Source organism: Podarcis tiliguerta (assembly GCF_965153285.1).
Source record: "Podarcis tiliguerta genome assembly, chromosome: 4".
NCBI lineage: Eukaryota > Metazoa > Chordata > Lepidosauria > Squamata > Lacertidae > Podarcis > Podarcis tiliguerta.
In genome coordinates this window covers 50,675,860-50,694,386 of record NC_139537.1, presented here as the reverse complement: position 1 = coordinate 50,694,386, position 18,527 = coordinate 50,675,860, and the positions used below count along the sequence as shown (strand labels likewise).

General features: G+C 39.9%; 1 protein-coding gene across 9 annotated transcripts in view; it reads right to left on the bottom strand.

Moving 5' to 3' along the window:
- ITSN1 (intersectin 1) overlaps positions 1-18,527 on the bottom strand; it is an 84,756-nt gene that overhangs the window by 65,488 nt on the left and 741 nt on the right. For 5 of the 9 annotated variants that reach the window (XR_014510658.1, XM_083438674.1, XM_083438669.1 and 2 more), the window contains exons 2-3: positions 1,959-2,018; positions 924-1,016 (exon numbers count right to left, since the gene is read on the bottom strand). Coding sequence is in view for 8 of the 9 variants with exons in the window: in XM_083438674.1 (XP_083294800.1) it covers positions 924-1,016; positions 1,959-1,986 (121 nt within the window). In the remaining variant the exon portion in view is untranslated. Of the gene's footprint in view, positions 1-923; positions 1,017-1,958; positions 2,019-3,762; positions 3,787-17,254; positions 17,413-18,527 lie in introns of those variants that run through there. The other 4 variants (XM_083438670.1, XM_083438676.1, XM_083438673.1 and 1 more) reach the window with 2 other exon arrangements.

The following is an 18,527-nucleotide window of genomic DNA, read 5'->3' as shown; positions in this document are numbered from 1 at the left end:
GTATAAAATTATGAATGCATACAAGAAAGGAGATTCAGACTAAACATAAAGAAAAACTCCCTGATGGTTAAGAACTGTTCAACAACGACACAGACTTCCTCGGATAGTGGTAGACTCTTTCACCAGGAGCTTTTAAGCAGAGATTGGATGGCCATTTGTCATGGATGCTTTAATTGAGATTCCTTAATTGCAGAGGGTTGGACTAGTTGACCCTCAAGCACAACATGAAGACAACATTATTCCTCTTTGGTTTATCCCTGTATATAGAATTAAGAGGTATACTACCTCTGAACATTTTACTACTGTGACTAGTAAGCGGCACTTGTATTGAAGAAGCTGGTGTGCAGCAAATAGAAGAAACATTGGCTGATAGGGCCAAGGGAAGTTGTAGTGGATCTTGCAGAACCAAATGTTTGGAGGCACCAACCATCATTTTTATATTAGCAAACTGCCTCACTTTCATACTACATCTGCTCCTCCTTTCTGCCGCTTATGGAGAACCATGCAAGAGACAAATCTGACAGACAAAAATCAAACACATCTCTCCCCATGCACAAGAGAGTCTGCTTCTCTTTTATTTAGTAATATTATAATTATTCTAGAACTTAAGTTTCCAGTATGAAAAATAGGAGGCAATCTATGAGCTAACTATACATATGATCAGAATCACAGAAATCACACAGCAATGAGTTTTGTATTTTTCCTAACTTCATTTTGGCAATGCATTTACAAACATTTCACTTCAACCATATATTTTTAAAGGACTGTTACTTCCTTTGCTTCTTCTTGCAGTCTTAGAAAACAAGTAGCATTGCTAAGTTGCCTCTTGGATGCTTGATCTGGGGCAGCCCAAGGAAAACCTTAAATTGCATGAGGGTGGGTATTTTCGCAATGGAAATTACACATGACAGCTATGGCATTACCAGTGATAAATCCAGATATCGGTTTCAAACTGTGGAACTGTTGATCATGTTTAGCTCTCTCTTCCACAGTTACAGCCCAGATGTCCAGGTTGCCTAATTCACAAGCAAGAGATTGAGATATTGTCAGGAAAAATAGGCTTTACAAATAATGACAGCATCAGCTATTTTCTCAATATGCTATGAAGAATCTAAACACTGCTAGACTTGCAAAAAAAAGCTCTCTACCACCGTGGCTGAAACCATTGCCTCATGGGATGCTGAAGGAAGGAAAGCTGTGCATACAGCAAGCTGGTAACACAGGCTGCTAGCAACACAGCTACAGCTTGCTGCTGAAGATCTAGAATATATGAATACAGTTGCCAGAACCCATTGGCAACCATAAATATCATTCTGGTTATCAAAACAGTAAAAAGATTCTTGTATTACAAGCAGATAGTGGCTTAGTCTTTTAAAATGGCATCAGGATGTATCTTATGCTAAGATGCAGCATCACTGAATGGGTTGATGGGAAGAAGTTGTTACAATGCACACATCCTCTACCCTGTAACATCCCTCTAGTCAGCAGCAGGTACAAAACAAATAGACATTTACTGTAGCCTCTGTTGAACAAGAAGCAAAAAGCCTGATCTCCATCTAACTATTGGAAAAAGTAACTGGCTACCAAGGCCAGTCAAAATGTGCGAATCTCCAGCAAAGGTGAAAGAGTTGGATCAGCAGGTGGGCCCCCAACTAATTTAAGGCATAAACCCCCATCTAAATTGTATGACACAATCTTATCAGACCCCTGGGCACAGGTTATATTTGAGCAACAACCTCTCGCTGCCTTTACCTTCAGCCACCCCCTGCATCATCCTCCCCCACTTTCAACAACCACCCAAGAACACTCAACACATATAAGCAGTAGGGTGCTTTTTTCAACAACTGTAACTACACACTAAGTTTATTAGTGTGTTCAAGCCCAACTATATTTTCCTCATGAAGCTGGAAAGCAAGCATGAACAAGAAGCATGGGGGGGGGGGGATCCTAATACTTACCAGCAAAAGGTGTTGGAAACTGAGCCATGGTTCAATCACCTTTAACTTGCTAATAGATGCCTGGGGAGTAAAGAGTGGCACATTAAGACAAGCAGGTATACAAAAACAACTCCTTACTTCAGAGGTATTTGCTTAATATCATATAATTTACTGATATACAGAAAAAGAGAACTTCTTTATAAATGCAGTAGTCATGTAAATATAATCAAGACAAAAAAGGTTTCCAAATGCTATGAAATATGAACTTTTGATCCCATCCTTCCTGCCAGAGAAGCCCAGGGCAGCAAGCATAAAATGTTAAAGAAATACAATATTCATCTTTCCTCCTGCTCCCAGTTACAACATTGCTCCTTATTTCAGAACCTAGTTGTTCCTGGGCATCAAATACCCAGCCATCTGCACTTAGCTGCATCCTTAGAATGGCCTTTTATTTTTACCCTATTATTACCCTGCCTCTGTCCTCCACTGGCCCCTCTGCCAGTTACCAGTTCAGAAACCTCACTCATTACCTCTGCCTACAGCTCTGGAGAATTTCCCTTTCTGTGTGTATTATAATCAATATAGACCCCTGTCCAAATACTGAAGATTGAATTTGGATCACCAAGTTTTAGAGTATCACATTATTAAGACAGAGAAACAGCAAATACAGTGAAAGCAGTGCTTTCAAATATTTTATCCATAGCCTGGAAAAAAATGAGATACAAGTTTTCCTTACTATGATAATCAGCAATTATGCTCTACAATATGTGCATGCCTGCTATGACTACAATAATTTTGCAGTCACTTTCTAAAATACTAAATATCTTTTAGCCATATTTCACTGTTTCCCAGAAAACTCCATTGGAATTATATGTGATATTTAGCAATTACCAACATGAAGAATGCTAATAGCTCTTCGTTTTCCTTAAAATCTTATATCCACCCAAATAACACTAAGAATATGTACATCCCATATCTATCCAGAGGCAACCCATTTGAGAAAGACATCACCCTTGAGTAAAATAAAGTATGTGGGTTGCATTCAATGTTAGTTCTACTGGGAACAGGCTCGTTGAAAATAATGGACATGACTAACTGAGGTCCATTAATTTTAATGCAGCTGCTCTGAGAATAACTTTAATGAAATACATAGGGTTGTATTCAACCAAGTCTCAAGTGGTTTGAGGGAACTGGTGAATCACTTAGGACAAAAGGCTAGATAACCTCCTAACACACACAATAGAAAGCTTTGGGAAACACATGACTCAAAAATGTAAACCTAACAGCCATTTATTATGTTAACACTCAAGATTCACTGTTCTACAGCAGCCAAAATCTGTTGTAAAACAAGGATAGGGAACCTACTGCCCTCCTAATATTGCCAGACTTTAACTACCATAAGCTAAGTAAGCATAACTAATGGGCGCGGATGATGGGTACAACAGCCCAACAACGTCTGGAGGACCACAGATTCCATAGCCCTGCTCATAAAAGTTGTCACCTATGGTTTGAAAGCATAAAATCTTTCTTAAACTTTCAGACTGGACGGAATATGAAGAGGAGGAGTAGTAATACTACTACTACTACTACTACTACTACTAATTTATTTCTTGTACTCCACCCATTTGATTCCTTGTCCCAGCCACTCTGGGCAGTTTCCAGTCCTGCCTCTGCTCCTTACCTTGCACAACAGCAGAACATGGGAAAGGATCTGCCCAGGTTTCATTGTCAGCAGAGTCTGTTGACTCCAAGTAAGGAAGCCCTTCAAACTCTCACCAACATAAAATGCTTAAGTACCATACTCCAAGAAATGAATGGCACTCACTCTCTCTCCCAAATGCTCCTTGAAGCAAAGCAAAATCTTCTCCTAATCTTTTATAGACTCTGCATAGCTCAATAAGTTAAAATATGCTAGCCACATTAGATGCCCCCGTGACTGTTGATCATTGTACCCCTAAGGAAAAAGAGTGAACAAGATAGACCCCATTCCAACAATAAATTAGAATGCATAGTAAATTACACAGAGATTACCAATACCATAGAAGTACGTACAACAGAAACTTAGAACCACACCCATTTGCTTAAAAGAAAAGTATGTTTTTCTTTCACTTTAAGTAGTTAAAGTGAAAAGATTAAAGATTTGAAGAAATTACAGTCTCAGTGTAATTTCCAGTCTTACATCCGTATAAATCATTTTGATTCAGTTGATTAAGGAAGTTTCATGCAATATACCGGTAATTGAGAAATAAAAGCCACACACCATGGAGTTCTCATAAGGTCTGGCAAAGGGACAGATTTTTTTCAATTAGGGTTGTTACTAACATTGTCACAGTGCTAACTTTGCTTTGTAGCTTAGAAGAATCTTAAGCAAAAATGAGGGTGTTAGAAATACATCAAAGAGGGGAAAAACCAAGCATCATCCTATGAGGGGATACTTATTTGAAATGCTAATATTCTTATTTTATACAGCATCAGTGTGCATGGTGCTTTACAAATCACAAAAGAACAGGTACAAAAGAACACAGTCATCATGAGTTCTGGCCAGCAGTCCACCTGGGTGAGATCCCAAGGCTGGTAGCTGGGTCAGTGAGTTTTATCTGGGAGTCTGCATGAAGTTTACTCAAATGAGCAAACAAGACAGAGCTCAACAGCAAGAATAAATCAGCCTAGCAGGAGCGAGCAAGAAAGTACATAATGACAACCAGTACTTGGCAAGATGTCCAGGCCTGGACTGACCTACAGCGGGACGTTTCTATGGGGCTTTCATCCAACTGCAAGACTGAATGTTAATTGTATGGACAATGTTGTGACAATTGTAATGAGACCTCTGGGTACAGGGTGGTATATAAACCATTCATGAACTTCTGGGTGCAGAAAACTAGTATGCTCATCAAGAGGGCAATGAAACACAGAGATAACAGCATGATAAACCTTAATCTTGCCTTCAGATGTAGATTTGACTGGTATAAACTCCCTTGGATCCTTCAATGATGACCATATTGGTCCAAGTGCTGAAAATGGAATAGGTTTATTGGTGTGGGGAGATTATAGGCAAGATGGTCTGCGTAGGGATTTGTTTTCACTTCTAGAATTGGGGTGTTCTTGTCTATCCCCCTCCCTTTCTAAGGTTTAAAAAAGGTAAACAACTCAAGGGTGATCTTGCCCCCAAATGTCAACAACTTTGGCTAACTTCCCTCTTTGGGTGACCTCCACAAAAAAATATTGATTTCTTAATTTTGGGTTCAAAAAATTAGGGGTCATCTTATACATGTCGTATACACAGAAAAATATGGTAATAACAACCATCTGTTCCTTAGCAAGTCTTTAACTTAGGTAAATACAACCTCAGATGAACAGCAACATATGACTCGTTACACTGTGTCATGATTTATTCAACAAAAACAAAGCCAAAATGAAGAAGCCATGTGTGAAAAACTAAGTATACCCTTACTGCTGCCACAGAAATTAAGAGGATAAGTAGCAGACTGGTGCTGGTAATCAAATGCCCTTGCTTAATTGATCATCAGCAAGTGTGCCCACCTCTGTAAAATCCATCTGCAATGGTCAAAGAAATTGCAAAAAGCCCAAGAGTTACATCTCAGGCTGTACAGGACTCAGTTGGCATGTTAAATGTTAAAGTTCATGACAGTAAAATTAGCATCTTAACATCCATAAGACTTCTGGAACAATGTCCTTTGGACAGAAAAGACCAAAGTGGAGATGTTTGGACATAATGCACAGCACCACATTTGGAGAAAACCAAACAGCATATCAGCACAAACACCTCATACCAAATACCAAGCATTGTATTGGAGGGGTGATAATTTGGCCTTGTTTTGCAGCCACAGGACCTGGGAACCTTGCAGTCATTGAGTTGACCATGAATCTTGTGTATATCAAAGTATACTACGGTCAAATGTGAGGCCATCTGCCTGACAGCTGAAGCTTGGTTGAAATTGGGTTGTGCAACAGGACAACAATCCCAAGTACACCAACAAATCTACAACAGAATGGCTGGGGGTGGGGGGAGAATCAAGGCATTGCAATGGCCCAGTCAAAGTCCAGACATCAACCTAATCAAAATGCTGTGACAGGACCTTCAGAGAGCTGTGCATAAATACCACACCCAAGGAATACAGAGACATAAATCACAAACTAGACAACTCTGTATGTAGTTCACAAAAACAGTTAACAATAATGTAGAGCATTTCCATACTGTCTATTACATGAAATCTTAAATAATACATACAGTGCCAAGATAACAACATGCGCAGCTCAGTATCTCAAAGCCAAACAGTCCAAACAGTTCTGAAGTAAGTCCATGAGAGCAACACTCTTTGTGTATACTTGTGCTGGTGTGATCCCAACTGAACTCCGAGACACCTGGATTTCAATCTGTTTCGTGAATCTTCTTCTGGTCAGCCCAAAAAGGAACTATACAATGGCAATTCAATGCTCCACCAAATAGATCAGCTCCCAACTTAGAATGGCACTCATATACAAGATGGCTACATCAGACTCACTCTACCAGGCACCACACAAAGTGGTGGCAGTGAGTGAACTTGGGGCTTCTCCTTGCAGCTAAAATAAAATGAAGGATCAGATGCTGCCTGGGCAAGTCAGAGGCTTCCACGCTGCCACCGCCCCAGAGAAGAGCACAGGAAGGACTCAGGAAAGTGTCCTCCTCCCCCCACAGCCTGCAGGCAATGCACACACACACACACACACACACACCACACCACATTGACAAAGCTGCTCATCCTGCACCCTCCCTCTTTTTCCTTGCATGGCAGCTTGGGGACAGATGCAGGAAAGAGAGAAAATAAGAGCGCAGAACGGGGGGGAGCTGGCCTGAGGAGCCCCACTGGCAGGAAAGACGCTTCCCTCACCAAAGCAGCTGCCAGAAGGTAAGCAATGGTGGTGATGGTGCTCCCTGCGGGGGAGACCTCTTCACCTGGGTGACAGGCACCCCGGTAGGTGGGTGGGCAAGGAAGCATCAAGCAGGTAACTTGCCTCCACCGCCCAAACTTTGAATCAGGCTATATCCCTCCCTCATACACTGCCCCCACCCCTTGCCTGTGCCCCCACTTCCATCTTTTAATGTTAGTACCAGCACTTTTTCCCCCTAGAAAAGAAGCACTAGGAAATCCATACTGACATTCCAAGCTGTGTAAAAATCAGTGATAATTTTTTTTTTGCAACTCTGAAACCTAACTGGCACCATATTGAGTAATGACAGCAGATAAAAGAGGAATTCTCAATTGCTACACTATATTAAGAAAATTTGGCAGTTTTACCACAGTCAAAACTGAGATTTTTAAAAAGCAATGCACTTTTAAATAGTGAACACACTTGTGGGACCAAAAAAATTATCTCACTTCTGCAGATGATTCAAGGTTGAGGCATGAGTAAATATTAGCAGAAGAGTGAGTAATAAATTATGAAAGATTGTATACCATGTTCACTGCACAACTAGCTGTAATCCAGACTTCCTGGATTAGACACAGTACAAGAATCAAGGTGTAAATAGGAATTAAATTTGTTGCCTCAGTGTTTCAGAGTGCATTTTAGCAGGTATGGCTGCTGCTCCAACCATTTTTGGCCAAAGCAATTCTTACATTGGTAACCTCCAGGCTTGATTACTGCAATGCACTTTATGTGGGACTACCAGCACACCTGATCTGGAAGTTCCAGCTAGTGCAGAATATTGTGACTAAACTGCTGATCATAGAATCATAAAATTGTGGAGTTGGAAGGGACCCTGAGGATCATGGGAACAGGCTACTGACAGCATGTAACACTGGTGCTTAAAAGCTTGAACTGGCTGCCTAAAGTTACCAGGACAAGTTCATGATTCTTGGGGGAGTCTTTGTTGGTGGTCCTCCATAGGTCAAAATGCACAGCTTGTAACTACTAGAATCTATGCATTCAATTGAAAAAAACAAAATACATTCATTATTGTGGAACTCTAACCAGACTGAGATTAGCCAGACACCCTCTTTGCTGAACTGCTGGCACATGCAAAGACTTTGTTATTTCACTAGATGTTTAAAGGAAGTGCTCAGGACTGAGATGAATTTTCACTGTTCTTATTCTTCGTAAGGAATTGGGATATAATTTTATGTACATTGCTTAGAAATGTTAATGATTAAGTGATATATAAGCACCTTAAATATATAAAATGTGAAATAAATACTTTTATCCACATAAGATACCATCTTGGTGCTGAAGATGAACTTTCTGCATTTTATTAGGAATATTAGAAGTAAATTCACTTGATAATGGGACACAGGTGGCATTGTGGTCTAAACCACAGAGCCTAGGGCTTGCCGATCAGAAGGTCGGTGGTTCGAATCCCCGCGATGGGGTGCGCTCCCATTGCTCAGTCCCTGCTCCTGCCAACCTAACAGTTCGAAAGCACGTCAAAGTGCAAGTAGATAAATAGGTTCTACTGTGGCAGGAAGGTAAACGGCGTTTCCGTGCGCTGCTCTATTTCGCCAGAAGTGGCTTGGTCATGCTGGCCACATGACCTGGAAGCTGTCTGCGGACAAACGCCAGCTCTCTTGGCCAGTGAAGCAAGATGAGCGCCACAACCCCTGAGTTGTCCGCGACTGGACTTAACGGTCAGGGGTCCCTTTACCTTTACATTTACCGTACAACTGCACAGGTCTCATACGTACGGCAAGACTCTAATTCAAGAAGCCAAAATGTTTACATTTCAGAAAGTTGTGTGTGCATGCAACTGTGCACTTCTTGCATTTAACTTGAGAATAAAACATTTAGCAACATTTAATTTTAGAACAATAATTTGTTTTTAGATTCTATAGCAATTTTTCAAGCAAAGCCTTGATTTGCAAATTAACAGCATAATCAAGTAGTTCATTAGTTTAATTACCCTTGCATAAATCCAAAGGGAAGTCTGCTTAATGAAACACAATTCTTCAGCAAACCAATAGCTTCTAAGCTGTTTCAGGCACAGAGCCATCACATGTGCTTCTAACAACTAAGCATGAGTCTTCAGCAGCTTAAAACGATGGGTCAGCTGAACTGTGGATCAATTATAAACCGACACACAAGATCCAGATGGCAGAACAGCGCAGGGAAAGCACTAGCTCTGCCATTCCTACAGTAAGCAATACAAAGTATTGCTGTGCCCCTATTTGGAAGACAGGGACAGCCTAACTCCTGTTGTATATGCTCTGGTAATCTCTAGGTCAGATTACTGCAACCCTGTGGGGCTGCCTCTGAAGACGGTTCAGAAACTCCAATACAATGAAACATGCAAATGAGCCCTTATTTATACCTCAAACCAAACACACCTCAAAAGTAATACACCCTTTCTCTCCTGGCCATGTCAGAAGAGAGGTGTACTGTACAAGCCTTCCCGCAAAAGTAGCTCCTGCCCAGAGGTGAAACACTACATGTGCATGCAAAGCAAAGCTCGTCAAATCTAAACGTGCAGAATATGGAGAACAGAACCAAGCTTTAAGGAGCCAGGAGCAAACATTAGCTACATATTGTGGTTAAGGCAAAATATAAGAACAGCCTACTGGATCAGGTCAAAGGCCTACCTAGTCCACCATCCTGTTCTCTTAGTAGCCAACTATTAAGCAGGATTCGAGCACAAGAGCACCCTGCCCTCCTGTGGTTTCTGGTAACTGATACACAGAAGCATTATGGACTCCAACTGTGGAGGCAGAGAATAGCCATCATGGCTAGTATCCAGCAACAGCCCTCTCCTCCATGAATTTGTCTTATCTTTTAAAGCCATCTAGGTTGGTGGCCTCATGTGGGAGCAGGTTCCTAAGTTCAGTGTATGCTGAATGAAGAAGTATTTTCTTTTATCTATGTTGAATCTTTTATCTATGTTGAACATTCCCTATCCTTCCAATCAACAAAACAGAGCAGGGAAACCACACACATTATCACTCTTTACAGCTAGACACTATAGGAGCAAATGTAGAACAAGGCTAAAGTTTTTGCATCATTCATAAGGTCTAATTCTACCTTGAGAAGCCACAAAAGTGCCATATAAATGAAGCTTTAATTCAATTACTGAAAACCATTATCTAGAGATATACTTCATCTGGTCCAAATTGGTTTCCAGCATAACTTTACTTTCAAATATTATTAACCCAAATTCTATGTTTTACATGTGAAATAAATTCAGACACCAAAAAGATTCAAGCAGCCAGAATATTTCAATCTTTATTATGGTCCAGAGACCCAACAAATCATTACAAATCAATACACAATTCATACAGCCTACCTCCAGGTTAATCAAGCATTTTGTTTAGAATATAGGGCTCATTTGTTCTTGCAACCACCAATAAAAACTTTGCCACGGCTAACGTTCTATCATTTGTCCGGTCTTCCAGTAGGAACCTGACATAGTGAGCCTCTGATTTTCCCGGGAAAGGTACCAGCAAGGGTAGTATCAGTTCAGCACTGGCCTGCTCATATTTTGCACAATGCAACAAAAGCAGCCAGAATATAGTTCTTTTATAACCAGTTTATAATCAAATTCTGTGGTGATCTTTAGTAATTTGTGAAATATCATTCAAACATAATTAATATTACCAGCTTTCTTCATAATATATATTCTATATAGACTAGGTATTTTATATCCTATGTATACAGACACTGCATTTTTAAAATATAAATGTGAAAAAATGCATTAGCTATCTACATAGGATATTAATTACATGGTCTATATGGGGTATTTACTACCAAGAAAGCCCATGCCTGCTGAAATAAAGGGAGCTGAACACTACAATTAAACTGTAGTTCATTCCGAGCAAGTGTCTTGCTAATTCTTCCATACTGTACACTTATGAGTATCTATCTTAAGGCAATTATTTGTGCTATTTTCAACAATATGGACTTGGCCAAGCTATTATGCTTGCCTTCTTAAACTGATTTATCTTGTAAATGAGACATAAGCTGTTTGCCTCCTCTTTGTGGCTATTTTAATTAGAGATATCAGATGTTATAGATGTGTAGGAATGGTCACCTGATCTCCTTTAAACTTCAGACAACCCAACTAAGATTACATGCATTTGCAGGATTGGAAAGTGCTTTTATTTAACTACCGCAAAATACAGAACATTTACCATCAAGAATTCATTTATTTAGTTTGCCCATATAAGTTATATTTTAGGGAACATGAAACTGAATACAATTAAATGAAGCTTTACATTTTAAAGATTGTTGACATGCTAGGCTGAAAGTCAGATTACACAGCATCTATTCAGCCTTACGCATATGAAAAGCATTTAGAAAGCAGACAGCTGAATTCTTCCTCCTTTATGACCTTCAGCTTTTGAACCATACACTCAGAAAATATGTTGATGTCTGCAGTTTTTAATCCTCGTTAGTCTTAATGCTTTTTTTTATTATTTGCATTGTTTACTATTCTATTTTTGCACTCTACTTTTCTACTGATATATTGATTAGTTGTACTGAATTTTGAATGTTTTATTGTCAGAATAAGTAGAATTATATATATGAGATTATAACTGCTCCGTGGAGGAAGTTCCTTAAAAAGCAGGGTACAATTTTAAATAAAATAAATCTAAACGCAAGGTTGCTAACACAAACTAGCCAATATAACAATGTATAGTTTAAATATTCAGCACTACCACTACATTGGTTTGATTTATTATACAGCTACTGATCTGATTACACAGCTACAGATTTTCAAACAACAGTATCACAGTAGTTTAAATATTCATTATGATTACCAGTTCTCCTTTACATAGGTAAAAAAATATTTTTAAAAAAGCAACTGCAATTCAGCCTCAAATAAGATGCAATACTCCTTGCAATCTCTTAACATTTAATGTTTAAAATTTATATTCCACTCTTAAAACCATATAGTCACTATATTCTGTGGGCCAAGTATTTCTCCATCAGGAGCCTAACCAACCCCCCTCCCAAAAAAAACACATTTTCAATTAGTACCTAAAACCAAGTGAAGTTGGTGCCAGCCAAATTTCTGAGGGGAATGCTACAGATGAGGTGGCTTGCTTCCTTAAGAGCCCTTGCTGGTGGCACTACTGACAAAGCCGAAAGAGCAGATCTCAAGTCCTGGGTCAGTTAATATTGGGTGACAGTCTCTCAGATAAAGCCATATAGGGTTCTATATGTCAAAACTAAAACGTTGAATTGGACTTGACAGCTAATTGGCAGCCACTGCAAATGCTTCTAGGCTGATGCAATATGGTCTCTAGGTAAGAGACCCAATAAGATCCCCACAGCTGCATATTGTACTAGCTGCAGCTTCTGAACAATCTTCAAGGGCAGCCTCATGTAGAATGAACTGCAGGAGTCCATATAGAAAATTACTATAGCATGAAGCAAAGTGGCCAAGCTACCCCTTTCTAGGAAGAGCCTTAGTTGGAGAACCAACTGGATTTGGAAACTTGTGCTTCTAGCAATAGGTGGAATCCAAGAGTACTCCCCTCAAACTAAATACCTGATCTTTCAGAGGGAGCATAATCCTGCCTAGAACAACTCTCATACCCAATTCCTAGACATGGAAGCCACTTATCCACAGTACAGAACTTATCCTCAGTTATAGGATGAATGGTAAGTGGGATTTTCTTGAGAATTTTCTTTTTATTTATGTCTGCCCAATGCAAGGCTTTCCCTTCTGCCAACATATGCCATATAGTCAACAACTGATTAATGTGTGTCTGAATGACTCATAGTCAAACCTGGAAGCAACCCAAAAATGTCACTAAATGGGTGGAATGGGGGCAGAACAGGGCACGCTTATATGCACTCTGCTGATGGACGTAGTGGCCGGGAATGGAACCCCCGTGCGTAATGGTCATTAAATGTCTTTTCCAGATCAAATACAATATTCACACAACACTTGCATCTGCTCAAAATGGATGCCTTTATAGGGCACTATGAATTTTTTATGTTGAAACATTTTACATGTGCTCTTCGTATTTTTTACATTAATGAAACATCCAAAAAGGTGCGCAAGGATGCTGGCTTTTATGTCAAGAGAAGCATTTAGTGGAGAAGGATAAGTAAAGGTTGGTTATGGACTGCAGAGCTGAAAGCCAGTATACTCTGGCCACCCACACAATGTGTGTGGAAGGGGGTCTGTGTAGGGGAAACAGGGATTAGCAAAAATAGTCTCCACCTCCATCAGCAGGATCCCTCCACTGGATTCAAAAGCCATACATAGACAAAGGAATCTTTTCATCCATGGAAAATGAAATTAGAATCCAACCCAAGTCTAAAAGAAATCTGAAATTAAAAAATGTTATGCTATGCTCAAGGATGCTCCCACTCACAGGAGCGAATCAACAGCATAATAGCAATTATGATAGTCTAATATAATAGCTGTCATTCCCATTTTGAAGCTAGAATCTTCATCTATTTTCACTTTATCAAAGTCAAAGAAAGAACAAGGATCAGAAGCTACATACCAAGGTACTTTACTATTCAAGCAGTAGTCACTACTACTTCTAATTGAGCATGAAGGCTTTAAGTTATTTTAAGCTTTTCATAATTAGCCTTTACCATTCAGTTGCATTGCAAAAGGTTAACATTCTTAACCAGAAGCTGCTGCAGACATAAAATTTGTATATGGGAATGGTCAGTTACAAGTCTAATGACGTCTTAGGAACCTTGCCAGATTCATCTCAGACTCACAATTCACCTTTAGAAAGCTGTCTTAAGAACAAGGTCTTAAGAACTTATCCTCAGATAAAGGTCAGACAGATATTTGTACTATAATATAGAAGTGGAAGCCATATACATCTAATAAATATTTCATAATTAGCCTCATATATATGCAGACAATCAAGGTATGCTTAGATAATTTTACTGGAAAAACAGAAATGTGTAGCTAAATGCTAATAAGCAAAGTTAGAAATGTTTGGTATGTTGCATGTCTACCAATATTGAGTTTAGGACATCATATAAGCACTATTTGGTTTAAAGTACCATCATATTGTGAATTTTGTGCACTATAGCAATAAAATTATGTTATAGATTATGATGTTATGTTATAGATCATGTTGTTATAGAGAGTATTGAAATATAACACTTAAAACGCAATGTCAAAGTTTATACATTATGCTAAACCATAGTTAATGGTCCACCACAAATGCAGAGATTGTGCCCACTCCCTTCTAGCTAAGCAAAATATATCTGGCTTAGCAATATATCAAAACCAGGGATCAGAGTATATTCTGTTCAAACAAGCTATGATTGGAAAACTAAGAACAAACCTTGGCTTAACGTTGTGGTTCGTTCGATGTAGCTTGTTTTATCACATCTGGCCTGGACCACAGTCTCAATTATTAGCTGTTTTCTAGATCTATTTACTGGCATCCCAACCCTGAGCTTCATCTATTTACTTACAGGTATCCCCTATTGATTCCTATGAAACATAGCTCTGAGTAAATTATTACTTCTTAAAAAGCTTGCAAAAAACAGACATTTGAAGATTTATCAAGTAAACCTGGAAAAAGCTAATGTCCAACTAGAGTACAACTAAAGAGAGACTCTAAAACAACCAATTCCTTTTACTGCAGTTTTAAGCAACACTTTGTCTGTTAACTCTGAAGCAAAGATTCTGGGCTTAATACACTGGTGAAATTGTTCTCAAACAGCTCATCTGTGTGAAAACATGACTGCTGTAAAACTGCCAAAGTGAGAGCATACAAGTACTAATCATACAAGCTCCAACGGTCTGTGAGCTGCTGGAGCCTAAATGCCAATGGTTCTATGGTTTGAATTAAAGAGGCCTTTAAGTTAGACCATTTCCATCTTTTTGCCTGCCTCGCTAGAAATAAGCATTTCCTCCACATGCCACTGGCAGCTTTCCATTATATCTAGACGAAACTATAGTCCCACTTTTAGTTACACAGAAGTGTTGAGATACAGTGGTACCTCTGCATGTGAATGGGATCTGTTCTGGAGCCCAGTTCACATCCTGAAGCAAACGCAACCCGCATCTGTGCGGGTCGCGATTCGCTGCTTCCACACATGCGCATGACGTCATTTTGAGCGTCTGCGCATGCAGTGAAACCCAGAAGTAATGCGTTCCGTTACTTCCGGGTCGCTGCGGAGCGCAACCCGAAAATGCTCAACCCGAAACTACTTCAACCCGAAGTATGACTGTACTGTAATGTTTCTTCCAGTATTTTAATCACACCATCTTTGTAGTACCAGATCTGGAAGTTGGGATTTATTTAAAAAGTAATACTTAGCTATAAACCACAGAAACAACAAGCATGCATTCTCATTTATTATTCCTTAAGTTTCAGGAACTGAGGAGAAATAGGCTTTCAGTAACGTATATGTCAGTGTATGCTACTATGCACATACATTATACATGCAAACTCACAAGATTTAGACACCTCCAGCAGTAATTCAGTCTATAAATCTAAACATAAATCCTAGAGACTAGGATCAAAATCCTTGTCTTTACTGAATACTTCATTTCAAATAAACATGCATAGAAATGTAAGTAAGTTAAAATAAGTTCTAGCCCATTTTCCAAAAAGTTCAAACCAAATAAAAAACAGTAAAAAGATATAAGCAGTCAAAAACAAGTCAAAGAAGTTGCACACAAACACACATCTCAATTAAAAGCAGACAGTTGAATCCAGACTGTCATTTAATTCATGCCCACAACTAACTTTTCTCACTAGGTGCGTCCTATGGGCCGGTGCGCCCTATGGGACGAAAAATACGGTAACCTGTTTTATGAAAAATATTCAATGAAAAAATGCTGCTATCCATGCTCTGTTGACAGCTTATTTAAAGTAATTCAATGTATTGTTCAAGGAGCTGCTTTTGAGAACCACTTGGGAACTATAATTTATGCAAAATACAGGAACAGGTTTCCTAACTGAATTAGGTGCATGGAACTTCCAATTCTCAGACAGCCAGACACCAGCTCTCAGTCTTTTCATGGGACAATGTCAAGTGTTGGTTTTAACCTTTGAAGTACTAAACAACTTGGGAACAGAGAATCTAAAGAATCTCCTCCTGCTACAGTTGATCTGGCTTGGCATTAGGTTACTGGTCCTAGTCATTAGAAGGTAGATGGTGACCAAATTTAGTGTCCCCTCAATCAAGGCACTCTGCCTCTTAATTCCCTCTCTGGAGAACTTGACCAGTCGCTATTCTTGCATTCTTTTTGATGCTATATAATCTGTTTGGGCCTTTTAGATCTTTTAAATATATTTTATGGTATGAATGAATCTTACTCTACTGTATGTTACAGCTATTTTAATATAATTTTATATTTGCTTTAACTTCCTGTAAGCCACCCAAGCTTCAGCAGTAGAGCAGCTAAATAAATTCTGAAATCTTGCCAAGTATCCTGTACCATTCTTGCAAATAAGCTTTCCTAATGCTTGGTCTATGTTTTACTATTTCCACATATTTAGTTCAAAAATAATTTTCATGCCATCAGTATCAAAGATAGAAAATGGAGAATTTAATTTTTCTGCCATTTTCTCTCCTTTCCCCCATCACTAAGCTACCACAGTCATTTCTTAACCAACGAACATGCCTTCTTGTTTGCCTTGTTTTTCAGAATCCATTGCTATTATATTTAACTTTCCAATACCTATTTTCCCCTCAATATTTTCTACAAAGTATATACTAAGAATATAAGGGTCAAACCAACTAATAAGAGCCCTTATTAAAAATAGTTTTCCTGGAGGGCTACTTTGAGATGTGTGGGAGGGATGTTAATTTGCTATCACATTAAGCAAACTCCCAGCAAGTTCTGTACATATTTCTCTTTTATCATTGCTGGGATGTGTCAGTTGGGAAGCTAGGTAGTACCTCTCAACAGCCAGCCTCTAGACTAGAGCATACTGTGATTCTGCTATTCACTCTGATATAGCTTTTAACATTTTGCAACACACAATTGTTTATAAGTACAGTGGTACCTCAAGTTACAAACACCTCGGGTTACAAACTCTGCTAACCTGGAAGAGTTACCTCGAGTTGAGAACTTTGCCCCAGGATGAGAACGGAAATCGTATGCTGGCAACGAAGCGGCAGCAAGAGGCCCCATTAGTGAAAGTATGCCTCTAGTTAAGAACAGTTTCAGGTTAAGAATGGACCTCCGGAATGAATTAAGTTCGTAACTAGAGGTACCACTGTATTTAATTTGGGATGCTCTATAAATCCCAGATCTTTGATTAGAGTATTAATATCCAACTAATTATCTCTTTGGACTTCAGCATCATACTGACATCTTAAATCCTGCCAAAGGAGCTCACAGTTTCATAAGAGATCTAAGAATTTAACTATTTCCTTGGTCTTACCCTCAAGCATAATAAACTGAACTGGATATATATTTGTCTTTAACAAGCAGCCAAAAAAAACATTTACTGTTTTGTGAAGGATGGCTATGAGCAAGAAGTCACTATGTCACATTTTCATGGCTGTTTCATTACTGAACACTTACTCCAGCTGGAAATGCCTACAAGATGAAATTATTAATATAGTATTATTGGTAAGCAGTTTGTTCTCAATACTCAATTTCCTATGAGGAAAACGCATCCAAGATGAAGACTGCCTATAGGTACAAATGTAATCAAATAAATGTTGCTGTTCAACTCAGAGCAAATAGAAGTGACATAATAAAGACCTTGCTTCTTCCAAGGCTAAATGCCAATCTTTGAAGTGGAGGACATGTTTCCTTCATTACAGGGCTGTGAAGGCCAAAAAAAAAAGGTGCATGGGCTAGAAAGTGCAAGGCCAAACCTCATGAAAAAACCAGACACTTTTTTTTTTAGTCGGAGAATGTCACTGACGGAGATTCCTCTTTGGAAACCATGGCTGCCTGCGCGCAGCAATCTCAGCCAGGGACACTACTGTATAAGTTACTTCTGCATGCTCCACCTCGGATTCTCGTTGCATCTCTTCGCACCGACAGTCTACCGGCGAGTTTGTTAAAACAGACACGAGCGAGAGCGTGTTTGTTAAAACAGGCACGACAAAGACGTCGGCTGCTTTTGCAGGCAAGGCAATCTCGTTTACCCGAGCCGGGCATAACTAAGCTTTCTCTCTCCCACCCCGCACACTATTCCCTTCTGCTTGCTATATATATATATTCCCCACCTCTAAGAAATAAGAGGAGTCAAAAAGATCGGAGCAGGAGACGAAATCAAAGGCGCCGCTATCGGCGCCAGAAGACCAGCATTAGGAGAGATTTTTTAAAAAGGAATCACGGCCGCCGGCAAAGAGCTCCCGGCACACACTCCGGGTCAATGGCCACGGATCGCCCTCCTCTCGCGCGGGAGGCGCCTGGGAAGAGAGAGGGGCGCCGGGCAATGGAGGGGGTGGGTGGGCCGGGCAATGGGGCGGACTGAGGGAGAGAAGAACGGGGACAAAAATCATAGGGGGGAGGAAGGGAAAACGGGCCGCCAACCAGGAATAACATTGGGAATAACAACAGGGCAGGCGGGGGGGGGGGCGACTGCGGGGCCCCCGAAGAAGGGCGAGAGGGCCGCGCGCGTGCGCTGGGGCTGGTGGAGGGGTCCCACCCCGCCTCGCTCTCCCCAGCGCGCCTGCGCTCCCCTCACCAGGGTGACC